Source organism: Siniperca chuatsi, linkage group LG14, assembly GCF_020085105.1.
Source record: "Siniperca chuatsi isolate FFG_IHB_CAS linkage group LG14, ASM2008510v1, whole genome shotgun sequence".
Classification (NCBI taxonomy): Eukaryota; Metazoa; Chordata; class Actinopteri; order Centrarchiformes; family Sinipercidae; genus Siniperca; species Siniperca chuatsi.
Window position 1 is genome coordinate 7253630 of NC_058055.1, and position 16670 is coordinate 7270299.

General features: G+C 40.3%; 3 protein-coding genes across 7 annotated transcripts in view; 1 reads left to right on the forward strand and 2 right to left on the reverse strand.

Annotated features, from left to right (window-relative positions):
* The window catches only part of specc1 (sperm antigen with calponin homology and coiled-coil domains 1), a 70656-nt gene extending 65178 nt beyond the window's left edge, over positions 1 to 5478 (reverse strand). The window contains exon 1 of the mRNA XM_044222114.1: positions 5324 to 5478. The gene's annotated coding sequence lies outside the window, so the exon portion shown is untranslated. The remainder of the gene's footprint in view (positions 1 to 5323) is intronic.
* Positions 5479 to 6412: 934 nt separating this feature from the next.
* Positions 6413 to 9374, forward strand: timm22 (translocase of inner mitochondrial membrane 22 homolog (yeast)). Its single transcript, XM_044222125.1, has 4 exons — positions 6413 to 6709; positions 7435 to 7631; positions 8374 to 8446; positions 8532 to 9374. The coding sequence occupies exons 1-4, from the start codon at positions 6451 to 6453 to the stop codon at positions 8606 to 8608; spliced, it is 606 nt and encodes a 201-aa protein (XP_044078060.1). The 5' UTR covers positions 6413 to 6450; the 3' UTR covers positions 8609 to 9374.
* Positions 9375 to 11666: 2292 nt separating this feature from the next.
* Positions 11667 to 15490, reverse strand: LOC122888348. 5 transcript variants are annotated; one of them, XM_044222698.1, is made up of 6 exons: positions 15242 to 15490; positions 12768 to 13897; positions 12620 to 12644; positions 12472 to 12500; positions 12217 to 12356; positions 11667 to 11994 (listed from the first exon to the last, which is right to left on the reverse strand). In XM_044222698.1, exons 1-2 carry the CDS (start codon positions 15318 to 15320, stop codon positions 13137 to 13139), a joined length of 840 nt encoding a protein of 279 aa, XP_044078633.1. In that variant the 5' UTR covers positions 15321 to 15490; the 3' UTR covers positions 11667 to 11994; positions 12217 to 12356; positions 12472 to 12500; positions 12620 to 12644; positions 12768 to 13136. The 5 variants fall into 5 exon arrangements, with proteins under 5 accessions (XP_044078633.1, XP_044078634.1, XP_044078631.1 ...); XM_044222699.1 differs by lacking the exon at positions 12620 to 12644 and having other exon boundaries at positions 13070 to 13897; XM_044222696.1 differs by having other exon boundaries at positions 12472 to 12644.
* Between the last annotated feature and the right edge of the window lie 1180 nt (positions 15491 to 16670).

The following is a 16670-nucleotide window of genomic DNA, read 5'->3' on the forward strand; positions in this document are numbered from 1 at the left end:
ACGTTGTACAAACTTCAGCTGCTTTCCTGTCTGCCTGGCTGGCTACATGTACAGCGCGTGGGTGGATTCTATAGAAACACTAGTATAGCATCCATGAGAACAGCGAGGGAATAAAACGACAACCACTAAACAGAGCTCAGTGATTTTCCACAATGGAACATTATAGTATCAGTGCCACTGAGTAGATATACTGTCCCACCCAAAAGGAGCGATCCCTGCTCTGTGTCTTTTGAGTTTGCAACAGTACACAGACTTGTGGCAAGATGTGCACTGTGGGCGTGTTCAATGTAACCTGTATGAAGGGAGACCAAAAAGAGATTACAATGGGTCAGACCTCTTTCAACTACCAAGCAAACATTTTAAGAACACTCCCCATGAGTTAACGTGACACACTTGTAAACTTGCTTGCCCTGTTTGACTGGATGGGATAACTCAGTAATATCAAATCATCTGTCTTATTCTTGACTTGCACGTCACACTTCTGCAAGACACTGTTCTTGCTGTCAGGCTACAGTGGAGGCAAAAGAAGCCTGATATTCATGTGAAAAGACCATATCTCAGCTTTACCTCAGAAGTGGCCCAGATGACCCATTTACAGAAACACTAGCATTCCTTGGAGCCAGTGAGTTAGAGTGTGATGCTTGTCAAGTATGCGGTCTGTTTCCTGGATGTTCCTGAACTAAAAACAGAGCCAGAGGAAAAAGATGCTTGGAGTTACCTTCCTTCACAGCTAATGTATACACCTCTCAGACAGAAAACATTGCTGTGCCAGTGCGGTTTATTTTCTCCACTGGTCTTTTGGTAGATGACGCTTTTAATAAAAAAAAAACTGAGGGAAGGTAGCCTGGAAATAATGTGCCGGCTTGGAGCCATCTGTGCCTTTGCAAGGCAAAAGTATTGAGTTGAAGTATTACGCAAAATAGCTGCAACCGGCTGACAGTGTACTGAGCAGCCTCACATTCTGTCAGAAACAGGGGTGCTTCTATCTATTCAACTGACTGAATGCCACGCCAGTACTCATTCCTGCTCCAATCGGTCCATCTCCTCTTATCTCCTCAATTAAAGCCTCCTCCACTGCAGTAAAGGACGTGCCACTCTAACTGTATGCAGACCAGACCTTGCCTCTTGAGGACAGATAACAACTCTTTCTTCTCAGATCACAGTGAGTGCTTTTCCCTGAAAGTGTGTGTAACAGAGTAGGAAAGAGGGCTGAGAGCTAATCATGTTACAAAACAAGAGGGTCAACATTCACAGCAATAAAAGCTCAATAAACGGTTACATAGAGACAAACAAGAGTGCTCTGGCAAACTGACCTCAGAGCACAAAACTATAAGTCAGGCTACAAGTGCATCAAGTGTCTTGGCTATTGTGATATCAGGTCACTCTGCTTTGCTGAGTCCGGCTGGACAGTCGTGTTGCTCAGGATTGATGAACTATACCTAGGCAGCCCCTCTTTTTGGTACCGCATCTACAACCAACCAGGCTATGGCAGTTCTGCATGTCGTCTATTCACTACTCACTTTGAATCAATACAAAAGATCTTGGTCCTTATTTACATTTGATTCTTTAAAAAAAAAAATACTATAGCTCATTTCAAGAAGACAACATGCATAAGCAACACATTGCATTCGACCGTTACTTCCTAATGGCTTTACCTGATAATGTATGCCAGGGAAATTGTTGCTAAGTTGATCCCTTTATGAACCAGCACACAGTCTGTGCACTGCACAGGCTCCAAAACTGCTCTACTCTGACATAACCAGCAGGAAATTCTCTACTTTAATCTTGAGTTTGTTTACAGATAAGTCATTTCCACTTCAAACAACATTTTTACAAATAAAGACTAATGCTTGTCATTATTTAGTCTCATCCTAAAACCAGTTTATAAATGAGGCAATCTGCATTGTAAAGAGACCTGCAGAATATTTTGGACATGTGTATAACTTTGGTTGCCTCTCTAACAAAATTCAAAACACAGAATTGTCCCTCCACATTGATTGACAGGTCTTTACAGGCTGACACTACACAGCAACTAATGGACTTGATGAACTCAGCACCTACAGGCCTTGCTGCAGCATCAAGTTCAGGAGGACCGCCAAGAGGTTCAAGCTGGTACGGCTCAGTGAACTTCTCTTATAGCTCTTTATTGTGGGGAGTTGGGAGCTGTGTGTTCTGGTAAAGATGGGTACCCCACCTATGACTCCATGTGGATAAAGTTTCATGCTAACTCAACTTGGTGATTGTAATTTTCAATCTCTCTCTCAGTCCCTTACTACTCAAAATCCTCACCAACAACCCCCACCCTGTCTCACACTGCATGTTTAAATAAACTGGCATTACCTTGCAGAAAACAAGAGTGTACATACTCTTCAAAAGTAAGGAAATACAGAACTATGTGATGATTTCAGTTTAAATGCCCAAGAGTTATTTTGGGAATTTAATCTTTTCCATATTTAAGACTAGCAAGTTTCTTGTCAGTTATATTGGCATACTGCAGGTCTGAAAAGTGTGAAAGTTATATTGAGTCCATGCGTCATCATTATGGTGGTATCTCCATCCATAGAGAACAACTTGGCAGTAAAGTAAGCATCCAAGCATCTGACGCACAATGTAGAGGGCTACATCACTGCAGTATCTGCCTTTCACACGCTTCTTACCACAGCTGGACAAGGTCACTTCAAATGTTGTTACCCCACCCCCACCCTGACTCATTTCATACAAATGTCAGTTACAGCATGTGGATGAAAGACTTCAGTGCTGATGCTAATTTTCTACTCACAGTCCCTTAGCGTGTAGTTAACAAAAGTGAATCCATGACACTGGTAGGAGTGTGTGGGACAGCAATGAGAGGATGCCTTTAATTCACTTTAGAACGTCACGCATTTACATACATTTATTTCTTCCCATTGAGCAGACTGGTCAAGGTGATCACCAGGTAGTATTTTCTATCCAACAAAACAAGCCGTACCACCGCTGTACAACTGCACATGGGTGCTCCCCACATTTCCCCTGGCTATAAATATAAATATAAATAGCAAGCCAATGACAGGAACTAATGAGTTGAACAGAGGATGAGAGCGGCTATAGAAAAACGAGGGACAGTCACTGCTTCTGGCTCTACAAGGACATGCTAAGTATGAGTCCAGGCAAGAAAAACACAAAGTCATGAAATCAATAACAAACTCAAACAGACAGATTGCAAAATTAGCAATCCTACTGGTTGGTGTCAGACGTGTTCATGTAATTTTCCTGGCTACAAACACACAATAGACATCATAGTAACAGAAAAGACAGGAGCCTCTTTGCACAACATTTATCAGTAAAAGTCAATGTTTAAAATGTATCGACTTTACTTAGTGATGTAGTCTGACTGCTCATCATGACATTTACACAAGACCAGCCTCCCTTGGTGCTTTTTTGTGTCTAGCACAGCCTGTCCTAAACACAGCCCAGAAGCCGAAGACAGATTTCCAGCTATTTCCCCTTCTTGGATGGTTAACCATGAGAAAAACAAAGGTTGTAATTACCTACAAACAACATTCACATTGACTGCCTCATAAATGACTGGTGCACTCCTCATATTTGAAGTCTCCTTTCTCCTGGCATAATCAAAAGGAACAGAAGAAAATGAAAGCTGTCATTTGTTGCCCATTTGGTTTCTCCCAAAGGACCCATGCCCGTTCCACTGCAAGGCTGGCCTCTTCTATAAACACAAGACTTCAACGTAAGCTCTGCAATTAGGATATTTTACAACTTTACTTTCCCTTTAGTCATTATTGACTTGGCAACTATGCTGCACTGAAAGTCATGAGCAAAATAGAAAAGGTTTATTATTCAAGCAATACTATTTTAGACAGTGATTTGATGTTTCTGGAACACTTTGGTCAGGTAGTTTACAAGTAAATGTTACGTGGCAAGAGTAGAATTACACACAGGAGCTTAGTCAGGATAGTTTGCTATAATGAAGCATTTAAGGACCTATTAAAGGCATAAACAACAAACTTTCACAAATAACTACACTAAACACAACAAGCCCTTGTTTGACTGCTTCACATGGCACTGATCTAATGAGCAACAAATGGCTGGCTGATCATGTGAAGATAAACCGCTTGCAATGCACTGAAGTAGTTCCAAAGGCAACTTGCCATTGGCAGCAAAATGTGAAATTTACATAAAAACCACAGGAAAACCTAATTTGGTAAATTAATTTGTTACTTGATCTGCCAGTACATACCCCGGTTTATGTCAGGAAAGAAAGTATGAAAATTCTATGAAGAAGCAGGTGCCTTGGAAAATAGTCTAATGATAAAACAAAATGTTTGGTTTGTTCAAAGAACTACCACTGAGGACATTGATATCATGTCCTCTGTGTTTCTGGGGAGAATTTGTTTTGTTTTAGCAACCTGAGGGGACTTTACATTTTACAATTCAAAACGTACACATGGTGGGTATTCTATAAGCTGAATTCAATATTTTTATACTTAATATGTTTCTATTTGACTACTTTTAACAAAATAGTAAATAAATAAAAGCCACAGCATTTCTCCTCCAGCTATTTATTCATGGCAATGTGGAGAAGGCTTTGAAGCAGCAGAGACCTTCATGTTGGGAAGATTTACAGGAAATAGACCACATTTTCAGTTCTAACTTAAATAAAATATGAACAATCCTAATAACATTTACAGAGTTGTCAGGTAAAAAACATTTCACTACCAGAGATCCCCTGGCAACGATAACACTGTATTAAGACTTATAACCATAGTGGAACAAGAATTTAACCAATAAAAGGGATGTTTATAAAGCAGATGGGGAGTATTGATCGAGCAAGAATCCTGTTGAACTCACGACACTACATGGTCCAACGTTAGCAAGTAAACTGAAAAATTCAGGATGAATATCTGAAGCGATGTCAAATGTAAAGTAACACCCTGTATACGCCCGTGTTATTCGACTTTCTGTTGCCCAACGTTACAGCCATACAGTGACACATTCAACCTGTCCTTTGGCTAATTTTACGACAGACGTTATCGTCTCAGGAGAGACACGTCTGCTTTACAGTGACTTAGTCATTAAATTAAAGGAACAGAGACGTCTAATGTGACTGCTAATGATGGTAACAAGGGGCTGTCATCAAAGTCAGTTTGACGTTGCCGTCAACTGGCCAAACCGAGCGACTCTCTCTGACAGCTTCGTTAATGTCCACCGACAACAGAAAAGCGTCAACGGTAAAGTTTACACGTTAACCCAACAATTTGGTGAAAAGAAGAAGAAATGCTGTAGACTGTCAAAAATGCACGAGTGTTAGCCACTAGCTTCATCTCACCTGTTCAGTATTGCGGCGGTGCTGCTGTTGTTTGATCAGGATGCTGCTGCTGCCGCTGCCGCCTCACGCACGCGAGTCATTAAAGTGTCACCACCGGCCTGCGCTGGAGCCGGTAGGTGGAGCGCGTGAAGCGAGTTTGGCGCAGTGCTCGGGGAGATTTCTGGGAAATGTTGTCTTTCTATTGAGAAAAGGTTGGGAGGAACGAAAATAAAAAGAAAGATAAAATACAGTGCACATACCTGTATTTTCCAAGTGTCCACTCTATGACTAGACAATTTAAAGATGTAAATGAGATGTTTTTCTAATGTATGTATCGGGGCTACTTATTGTCCTTTTCTTTATTGCTGAATTGCTTAATGACAGTCTGGTTGAATGTGCCTGAATGCTGGACATTTAAAAGGAAATAGGATAGCCTGTCATATCATCTGTAACAAATAGCCTATGTTAACAAAACTGTACACTACACTGAAATACCCGAAAAATAAAATACAACAGTTCAGCAAAACAATCCTACCTTTATGAAGTTTACTATATTAAGTGTTTGTTGACATGGTGTTAAGTTCCTGAGAGATCCCTCTCTGACCCAGTTGCAACAACAATGTATACAGTTAAGCTACACAAATGTAGGAATAAATGTAGGGATGAGAAGTGTTTCTAATATAAGATTTAAAATATTATATTAAAACCATAACATTCATATACTTAGTCTACCCCTGTTGATTTAATGTGGAAAAAATGTCAGAAACAAATGTATAACGCAATACGATTCAACAACACACGAGCTATAGCCTCCAAAATTACCATAAAGTTTCAACAAAAACATTGTATAACCTCTATGGAGGTAGGATTTACCACAGGGCTGCTGTTTATAATCACATTGGCACATTGATTGACTTTTTGACGAATGTGCTGACACGTTTTTAAATAAATCTTGTGATGAGAGAATAACGCTTTTTTAAGAAAAAAAGCTTTAAAATACATATGTTTTCACCTTTTGCTGTTTATGTATGTACTTATATACATAGATACGCTTTATAATCAGACATAAACGTCGTTACAAATTGTGACGAATCTGCATCCGCTCGTCTTTCCGACCACATTTACCTAAAGCACTGTCATTGAGAAAAATGGCTGCCTCCACGGGTGCTGCAAGCGCTGCTGCTTCCGACTCACAAGGTCCAGCTTCGGCTGGTCCAGGTATGGACAGCCAAACGTTTCAGTACAGTATGATTCTGGACCATCTCATCGGGGACAAGAGGCCCGTAAAGGACCTAAACCCCGCCGTTATGGGGGTACTGCCGGTGCCTCCTAAAAGCGACGAGCAGAAGATGATCGAGAGGGGAATGGAGAGCTGTGCCTTCAAGTCGGTTCTGGCCTGTGTGGGAGGTAAGCAATGACACTAACATTGTAAATACATATCACAACTGCTCAGTAGCTCTGTGTCTGTGTGTGTGTGTGTGTGTGTGTGTGTGTGTGTGTGTGTGTGTGTGTGTGTGTGTGTGTGTGTGTGTGTGTGTGTGTCTGCCCGTCCATCTTCAGGTGACAGACAGTTGCAATTCTTTTAATACAGTTATCTGGTGTCTGAGTGTCTGAGCTCCAAGCTCTACTGTTATATGTGGAAGGGTGTTTGAAGAGGACACTGGGATTGGGATTGCGTATGGGAGCTGAAATTATTTAGTTATTATTAGACATAAAACAATTTTTCAAGCAAAAATGCCAAACATTCTCTAGTCCCAGCTTCTCCTTTATGAGCATTTGCTGCTTGTCTTTGTTTTATGTGATAGTAAATAAGATTTTCTTGAAGTTCTGTACTGTTCGTCTGACAAACCAATTTGAAGATGACACCTTGGGCTTTAGAAATGGCCATCTTTCAGTATTTTAACATTTTATAGATCAAACGATTAATCGCTAATAAAAAATGATTGTAAGCGTCAGCCCTACCATAAATGTTTCCTGTACATTACACATACATGATCGATAACTTTAAGGGCAGTAATATTTCTTCGATCCGAGGAGAACAGCACAACAGTAGGCATTTTTCATTCCTCAAGTCTGTAAATATTGTTGTGATTCATTATGTAGACACTCATGTTGGTGTTTGTTCTCCACAGGGTTTGTCCTCGGAGGAGCTTTTGGTGTATTCACAGCTGGCATCGATACCAATGTTGGCTTCGACCCCAAAGACCCTCTGAGGACTCCAACAGCACGAGAAGTCCTCAGAGACATGGGCCAGAGGGGGATGTCGTACGCCAAGAACTTTGCCATCGTGGGCGCCATGTTCTCCTGCACAGAGTGCATCATAGAATCAGTAGGTCACACCACTTCTCTTCATTGTCTCTTCATTATGAGGGGCTGCTGGTGGTGGCGTGAACATACTGATGTTGGATATAAGCACACAGCATGGCGAACATGGCTGAAACTAATGACTTTCACTACAATCTGGCCAACAAAACAGCATAATTGTGTGAATGTGATTCACCTTTGCTGCAGTAATTGCTTGTAATTGTGATTACTCACTCATCTTTCGTGAATTGTTCATATAATTTTAGTGTCCAGATTGATAGACAGCAGTATTATATTTGCTTTTATGTTGTAAAAGTGCACAGGGATAATCTAACAAGGCTTCATGTATTCTTTGGCTTCATAGCCTTGCTTCTACAGATCTCTGGCAGAAATTAGCAATGACTGTTGAAGGAAATGCTAATCCCTATTATTGTTGTAACACCATTTAATATCCTGTGTTGAATGTTGGAGATGTTTAGGGAACCTCATGGTAGTTGTGTTCTGCTTTTTTTTTTTTTAACCTCCTCAAAATGGTCTGATAGCGCCCTCTGGTGCTTGCTATTTTTGATTTTCAAAGTGATGATGTGCATGAAGCTAAACTGTAGCTTGCAAAATACAATAAAAAAACCTCACTCATCCAAATGATTACAGTTCAGATATAGCAACATGCTAACTTGTAATTCTAATTGGAGACCCTCATTGTTTCCTGGCTTTTTTTTGTTCCTCCTCCTCCAGTGCATAACACTGTACCTGTTTTTCATTTGCAGCATAGAGGCAAATCTGACTGGAAGAATGCAGTGTACAGCGGTTGTGTAACTGGAGGAGCCATTGGATTTCGTGGTAAGTAACCATGATGTATTTACGTTTTAAATTAAAGGAGGTATATTTCTCTTGTCCTCACATTTATTCTTTTTCTCTTTCGTAGCTGGTCTGAAGGCTGGGGTGCTGGGATGTGGAGGCTTTGCTGCATTCTCTGCGGCCATTGAATATTATTTGCGGTGAACCACTAAAGGGTGGCTGTATGGACAAGAAGTTAATCGATGCACATCTGGACGAGCCCTGTGAGAAATCCAACCCTGTGAATATTTACCTGCGCATGGAGGATTGCTGCAAAAGCAGAACTGATGTGTTTGGTGGAAGTGGCTGGTTCCTGTTTGTGTACAGTGGTGTTAAGTGATGGCACAGTGGGCTGAAAAAGACCTGTATGTATTTTCCAGTGTCTCGTTTCTTTTATCATTTGGACAGTTTGAGCAAAGCAAACCAACCTCATGTGGAGAATCTGCAGAAACGGAGCAGAGCGAAATCACCTTCACTCTGAGTCACGACCAACTCAAATCAGACTCAGATAAACACTGTTCTTGTTGTAGAACATGATGTGTCAGTAACTAATCCACATCAGGATAATTTATATTAAAGATGGGTTTTTTTTTGTTAACTTGTGCATTCAGGACTTTTTTTCATGGAAGTATCCATGACCGCAACATTGTAAATCGCCTTTTAATAACGGTCTTGATTCTAGTTTGAATTTATATAATCTATGTAAATATGTTGCCTTTATTCTAGTCATAATTCTTTTTATCGCGTGGTGAATTTACACAGAGAGTTTACAGAGAAAGGATTCTTTCGTGTGTCCATTATAAGAGCCAGCCAGGACTGCTGTCCCAGGCCTAACCTCAGGAGGACCCACAGAGCTATATATAAATGCGGGGCAGATGTTTTCATAAATTATGAGTACAACCCAAATAAAATCACATTTTGTTCCAAGTCATTGGACCATGGGTTTTTTAAATTTAAAAGTAGTGCATGCAAGTAGTTACTACAGGTAACGTGTAAGACTTTCATTTGATAACGTAGACAAATAAATACCTCAGACTATTAATTATTTTCCAAAACCAGTGTTATAGTTTGTATAGACTGAGGAAACACAAAACAAATCTGTTTATTGATAACAGAAATACTGGGGGTTTTTTAACCTCAGAGAGCCTCCATGCCTCCATACTCTGTTTGTAACATTTAAAATTGAACGTGCACACACTTTGAGGACATTTTCAATCCAAAGTGCAAAAAAACCAAATTAATTTTGAATGTGTGGTTTAGTTACGACAACACAACCTGTAGTAGATTTTTTAACCATACAGATTCTTAATGTGAAATAGCCACATTATACAGATCAACATTTTATTGACCTGTTTTAAAATTAAAAAAATTAAAATTAAGTTTTAGTTTTATTTTAATGTGGTAGGTTCTGCTTGTAAAGTCATCTGTATCAACAAAGAAGAAAATATTTCTTAGACATTCACAGAGATGAGACATCTATTACTTCAGAATGTGAGCTCAAAGGGTATTTAGTATGTCGCAGAGCAGTTGGACTTTTGATCTTGTTACTGCCACTAGAGTCCTCCTATATTCTTTGGTAACTCTGTATCTAAATTAAAGTAAGAAAAATCAGAAGTTGTGGGTTTTCAAGCCTAAATAAAAAAAATCTGATGGGTGTGCTAACGTTTAACGTCAGCAGTTTGTCAAAAATATTTAGAAACTGGCCAAAACCAAATATATACAAGTATTTTGTTTGAACATATAAATACATAGTATTCATGTATAGTCATTTTCAAACATGTCATCAAATGTTTGCCAATTGGCTAACAAGTGAAAAAGTGGAAATTGTGCTCTGAAAAAGAGCATACCAGGAAGAGAATATGTCTAGTGTCCTGTGAATGAGTTACAAACCATCAGTAGAGACAGTACATGGATTACTGCCCTGGCCTGATCTACAAATACTATGACACTGGCAATTGATTCAGCATTTAAGAAGCTTTAAGTTAACATCACTGAGGGAAGAGGATCACACAGAAAACAGTGTCATTTCAGATGTGAAAGTGAGTACTTTGATCAGTTTTAAGGGTTTGTTTGTATCAACATGTAATATGTGTATTACATACATACTGATAGGGAGGCACAATGCAAATACCAGAATAGAATAGTAGAAATGTAATTGTAGTTTTAATATTAATAAATTAATAATAATAGGAATGACAGATATAGGAAAAATAATGTCAGTATTAGTAACAGAGCCAATAACAGCAACTCTGGTAGCAGTTGTCGAGCAGGGACACAGGGGCAGCAGGTGGCCCACAACCACAGATCCAGACTCTGCAGCTCCGGAGGCAGAAATACCTGCTGAAAGTGACAGAAGGAGAGAGGAGAGAAACGAGAAAGCACAGAACTACGGGAGAGAGAAGATGTCGAGTTAGTAACATGCATTAATGGGATAAAAATGCATACAGGTGAAGAGGGAGAGAACGAGAGAGGAAACAGGTGCATCATGGGAAGTCTCCTGGCAGTCTAGGCCTATAGCAGCATAACTAAGGGATGGTTCAGGACTCACCCAAGCCAGCTCTACAACTATAAGCTTTATCAAAGAGGAAAGTCTTAAACCTACTCTTAAATGTGGAGATGGTGTCTGCCTCCCAAACCCAAACTGGGACCTGATTCCACAGGAGAGGAGCTTGAAAACTGAAGGCTCTGGCTCCCAGTCTACTTTTGGAGACTCTAGGAACCACAAGTAACCCTGCATCCTGGGAGCGCAGTGTTCTAGTCGGATAATATGGTATTATGAGATCTTTACGATACGATGGTGCCAGACCATTAAGAGCTTTGTAGGTGAGGAGAAGGATTTTAAATTCTATTCTGGATTTTACAGAGAGCCAGTGCAGAGAAGCTAATATTGGAGAAATATGATCTTTTTTCCTAGTGCTTGTCAGTACACGTGCCGCAGCATTCTGGATCAACTGGAGAGTCTTAAGGGTCTTATTCAGGCAGCTGGATAATAAGGAATTGCAATAATCCAGCCTAGAAGTAACAAATGCATGCAAGTATACATACTGTACTCACATTATACACTAACATACTGTATTGAATGTGACAAGCTAAATACTTTTAAGCTTTTAGAAATATTTTTTTCTCATTCAGCCTGAACTGTCTGTCTCTTTCTATTTTGATTTCTGAGCACAGATGCAAAGAGGTGATGACAACTTCCTGTGTGTGTGTGTGTGTGTTGGGGGTGTGTGTGTGAGGAGCTTCCAAAACCCACCAGCACAGAAGAAGCAGATGGTAACAACGTCCTCTGTGCTGGTTGGCCCAGGGCGCTCCCCATCCTGTTGGCTGGTGGGTGAAGAGGGTGGTGTCGGGGGTCGGGGTGGAGAGGCAAGGGGGATCATACTTGTCCTCACTGGGTCCTCAGACAGTGCTTGGTGCCTGGATGGAGACAAGTAGGTTGCTGAGAGTGGTTCAGTGGTCTGCTGTGGTGCGGGGTCTTCCTGGGATGATTGGATGGCTGACATCCACTCTCAGCTGCCCCAGGAATGCTAAAAACACAGAGGAGTCCTGCCCTATGAAATAGAAAAACAAGTAATGAATATGTTTGGACACAACTATACAACCTTTGCATTGTTGGTAGTTATATTGTTGAATTATGGAATGATATTATAAACAATGGAGCAATATTCATGAAGGTTCCTTTAATAAATCCACATATGTAAAGCTAACTTTATCGTATCACCACTTTATGTCACTACTGCTACTTCTGTAGTCTTAGTGACGGTATTACTTACTTAGCCGAGAAAGGGGACCACTGCTCTCCAGCTGGTCCTGTCCATCCATCCTGCTCAACTGGTCCGGAGGAAACACATCTTCTCTGTCGTCAAGGAAACCCTGGATGAGTCTCAGTCTTCCATGTTCCAAGCATTAATACCTTAGTTAAAAAATGTAAAATACAACAGAGAGAGTAAGATAAATAATCACTGAATTAAAAAAAAGTGATAAGATTCGCTGGAGACTTTTGTTAATGTTGGTAATTATAAGCTCACCTCTGTCTGTTACAGCCAGCTATGCCTAACTAAAAAAAACAAGATAGTGCAACAGAGTGAGTAAAATAAACAATCTTTGAATTACCAGTGAGGGACATCAGCATTTGCGGGAGACTTTTGTTAATGTTGTCATTAAGTATTAATTTACCTTTGTCTGGCATAGCCATCTACACCTTATAAAGAAAAATACATAACAGTATAACAAAGTAAGATTAATAATCTCTGAACTATTACATAAGTGAAATACAAAATTTGCAGGACACTTTTGTTAATGCTGTTATGAATTGTTAACTTACCTCTGCTATACGCATCTACAGCTTAGTTAAAACAATCAAAGAACAAGTAGCTTGCTGCCATCAGTGTGTGTGTGTGTGTGTGTGTGTGTGTGTGTGTGTGTGTGTGTGTGTGTGTGTGTGTGTGTGAATGGGTGAAAGAGAGACACATCAGAAAGTGCTTTGGATCAAAGCACTACATAAATGCATACATCCATACATCCTTACTGTTAAAATGGGAACTATTATTCAAAAGGAAAATCGATCTCTGGTGCGAGATGCTACCTAAGTCTTCGCCAACCCCGCCAGACGCGTGGGAAGGTTACCTGGGGCTTCACCAGCCCTGCCAAATCCAAAGGTTTTCCATTCCTGCAGTAAAGAGGGCTGTCAGTCCTAATCGGAGTCGCTGTCATCAGCCCACATTTGGTACTCAAAAGGACCCAGGCAGTATCTTCTGTTTGTGGATGAGCTGAGGCCTGAAGTTGAGGGCGCTGACTCCCTGTAGCTCTCTTCCCTGATCCCGTTTGTGAAGAAGCTGAAGCCTGAAGTTGAGGGTGCTGACTCCTCGTGGCTTTCCTCAAAATTCCACCTCTGCCTCTTAGCACTTACCTGCTCTGTGTCGCTCCCTTCCCTACTCCTCTTGGTGGAGGAGCCGAGGCCTGAGGTTGAGGCAGCAGACTCGTCCGACCGTTGAGACACTGAGGGTAGACCTTCTTCAGGTGGTCCCATCAGCCGCTGAGGAACAGCGTCAGGAATACGAGCGAAGACATCAAGAGGTTCAGCAACAGGACCGGCGACAGGAACAGCAGCAGGAACAGGAGGACACACTGGTCGCCATCCCCGCAAAACGTTTTCAGGTGGGAACTGCTGGATGAGAGGGGAGCGAGGTCTGCCGTTGTCATCATCATCGTCTTCAAAGTCTTCATCCTCGTACATGGAGTCATACCCAGAATCTTCGCTGACCCCGTCAGACCAGTCCTCATCGTCATCGGTGTCTTCATCCTCCTCCTCGTCATCGGTGTCTTCATCCTGCCCCTGGTCAATCTCCATTAGTTGATGACCATCTTCCTCAAACTCATCCACAACGTCGACAATCCTGATGACTTCAGGGAGGCCGTCTTCTGCGGGACGTTCGATGATGTAGTTTACAGCACCTGAGTGGAAAAAAGTTTTTCTCATGACATGAAATATTTGGCTGCAGAGTTATACATTCAAATTCATCAATTTTGTGTTTGGAAACTAAACATGATGGAAAATAACACAAATAACTGATGGACACAAACTTCTTGCAGCACTGAGAACCTTTATAACCCCTGCTTTCATATTCAAAGGCAACTCTGACATGAATTCTATCGGGTTGACATCTGATCAGATAGCAAATCCAATATCAATAGCGTGATAATATTTCAATATTTGCACCAATGATAAGTTTATATTTAAGAGTTGATTACTAATTATTGTAACATAATTGAAATTAAATGTTACACCATTCAGACTTGTGAGCACGTTAATGAGGGACTACTGGTGCAGAACTTTGGAGAAAACCCTGCGTTTTAGTCTGGTCCAGAGATTGTAATAATGGTTAAGCCTGAGGTGAATCTAAGAGAAACTATGGGAGTATAGAATGATATTGAAAATGAGAGCAAATGTTGAAAACGCTACCAAAGCCATGGTTAAAAATGATGTAATAAAAAAGGCAAGGTTGTGCGCATCCATAGTTCTTCAGAGTTGCTGAACAGAGAACACAACAAAAAAATAATAATAGTAAATTAATTTAAAAAAAAACATTTAATCATAAGGTGCAACGCTGTATAACTCCTGGGAAAGGAGACGAGGAGCTCGCTACACGCGGCGCGCTTTTACGCACGGCTCTGTTGGTGGTTGGTCTTATTTTAAGGAATATCTGAAAACAAGTTCCTTTAATGTGATAAACTGTGAAACTAAAAGGACCAGATGATTCGGCATCAGCTCAGTACAACACAATAAGTCAAGCTTCAACAATCAAAACAAACGAACTCAGGGTCCCACACAGAGGAACGTGCCCTGGTTACACCTGAACGTCCTGACGTCCTGACGTTCGCTGCTGATAGTTCCATCGTCTCCATGGTGCAAGAAAAATATATTTTTAGCATTATATGAAATTTGGCCCAGTCGCCATCTTTTTTTCCAGTAATTTTGATGCAAAAATGGGAACATTTGATGCCCTCAAACCAAAATAACAGTGTTTTCAAATCACTACACTAATTGTTAATACATTCCTGTCCCGGGATATTTAAGACATTCTGTCCTTCAAATTATTTTACAGGAGAAATCGTCTTGTAAAAGTCTTGTTTTCACCAAATCTGTTTTTCCAACAGGCCTAATAACATGCTATAATAACTGTCCGCCTTTAAATTCAAAACGCTTGACTGATTTCTGTACTGAGAAAGCTTTTAATGGCTTTAAACGCGCTATCAGTCATAAGTAAAATGATAAAATGAATTAAAAAGTTGTCTTACCTGCACGGTTTTTGCCCAACTCATGAGCGACTCCCATCAGCAGGCGTTCCTCGTTGATTAGTGGTCTCCTGAGGGCCATTTTCAGGCTCTTCGGTTTTCCACAATAGTTGAGTGATCCAGTAGTTTTGTTTTTCAACAAGATCAGTAGATTCTTTCCAGGTTTCAGTTCGCCAAGAGTTATCTTTCCACAGTTTGGGTTTGCAAGAGGTCAACTCGTGTCCAAGTCCAAGTGCAAAGTGAGAGATCAGAATGTTCTGCAGCCCTTAAATGACCTCGGTTGGGTCAACGTTCTGTTTCCATGACATTCCTGTTTTCTTATATTTGTCAAATATAGATTCATTTTATTTATACTTTGGTTTTCCTTTCATTATAGTACAGCTGCTATGTAGTGCATGTAGTGTAGTGTCTTTTTTCTGACATTTTGAGTTACAAGTACATTGGAAACGTTATACAACCTGCTTGCCAACACAACAAATGTGAATTTGAAATTGAAAACACAGTTGAGAGAGAGAGAGAGAGAGTGCAAGGAGAGACAGAGAGATGATATTAACTGTCCCAAAGTCTGTGTCTACATGTTGATGTGTAGCTGTGATCTTCCATTGCAGTCTACAGACATGATCAGATCAGATCAATCAGAAATAACAGTCTCCTTCAGCACCTGCTACATAATGATAAAACACACACAGCATCACTGTAGGCCATTTTGAGTCAGGGCACAAGTAGAAGTTAAATCTATAACTGAACCCAACACATTTTATCAAACTGTAATCTTTATTTGTTGGTGAGCTCATTGGATCCTTATTAACTCCAAAACCATCGAAATAAAACATTTTCAAACTCAGTGACTTAGGTGGACTAACTCAAACTTCCCACAGACTTAAGAGCTGGTTTAGTCTGTGTGAATTACAAATTACAGATTAAAAAGAAGACATGTCAAGGCTGCATCACATCAGTCTTCACAGTTTCATAGACACCTTGTCATGACTGAGAGCACCCAACATGCATTGTATCATAAGAATATACACACAGTATGCTTCAATATATTGTAGCATGCAAGAGAAATGTTCACACATTTCCCCAACAGTCATGCTGACAGTATCAATTTATGCTATATATCCTATAATATACTTTGAATATTATTCATTAAAATTTGTTCAAGAAGGCTATAGAAACCATTTTAACTGACCGGAGGTCCTATAAAATGTTTGTATGTTCATTAAACACATTTACTTTGTTCTGTATTTCCAAAACTGAGAGCCTATTGGTCAACCTAAAAATGAAGCATTTCCATAAAAAGTTTAATGGCAAATTTATTTATGTGGAATCAGTTGGATTGGTCATTTCATTGTCTTTCAAACTCCCCAGCACACAGCTCACTAATAAAATAAATAGCACACTTTAAATAAAAGATATAGATGTGGTTAATGTG

Coding starts and splice junctions, on each gene's coding strand:
- timm22 (XM_044222125.1), top strand. CDS start 6,451: ATGGCTGCCTCCACGGGTGCTGCAAGCGCTGCTGCTTCCGACTCACAA. Junction 7,632..8,373: donor CAGAGTGCATCATAGAATCA/GTAGGTCACACC, acceptor TTTCATTTGCAG/CATAGAGGCAAATCTGACTG. Junction 8,447..8,531: donor AGGAGCCATTGGATTTCGTG/GTAAGTAACCAT, acceptor TCTCTTTCGTAG/CTGGTCTGAAGGCTGGGGTG.
- LOC122888348 (XM_044222699.1), bottom strand. CDS start 15,320: ATGGCCCTCAGGAGACCACTAATCAACGAGGAACGCCTGCTGATGGGA. Junction 13,898..15,241: donor GTTGGGCAAAAACCGTGCAG/GTAAGACAACTT, acceptor TTTTCCACTCAG/GTGCTGTAAACTACATCATC.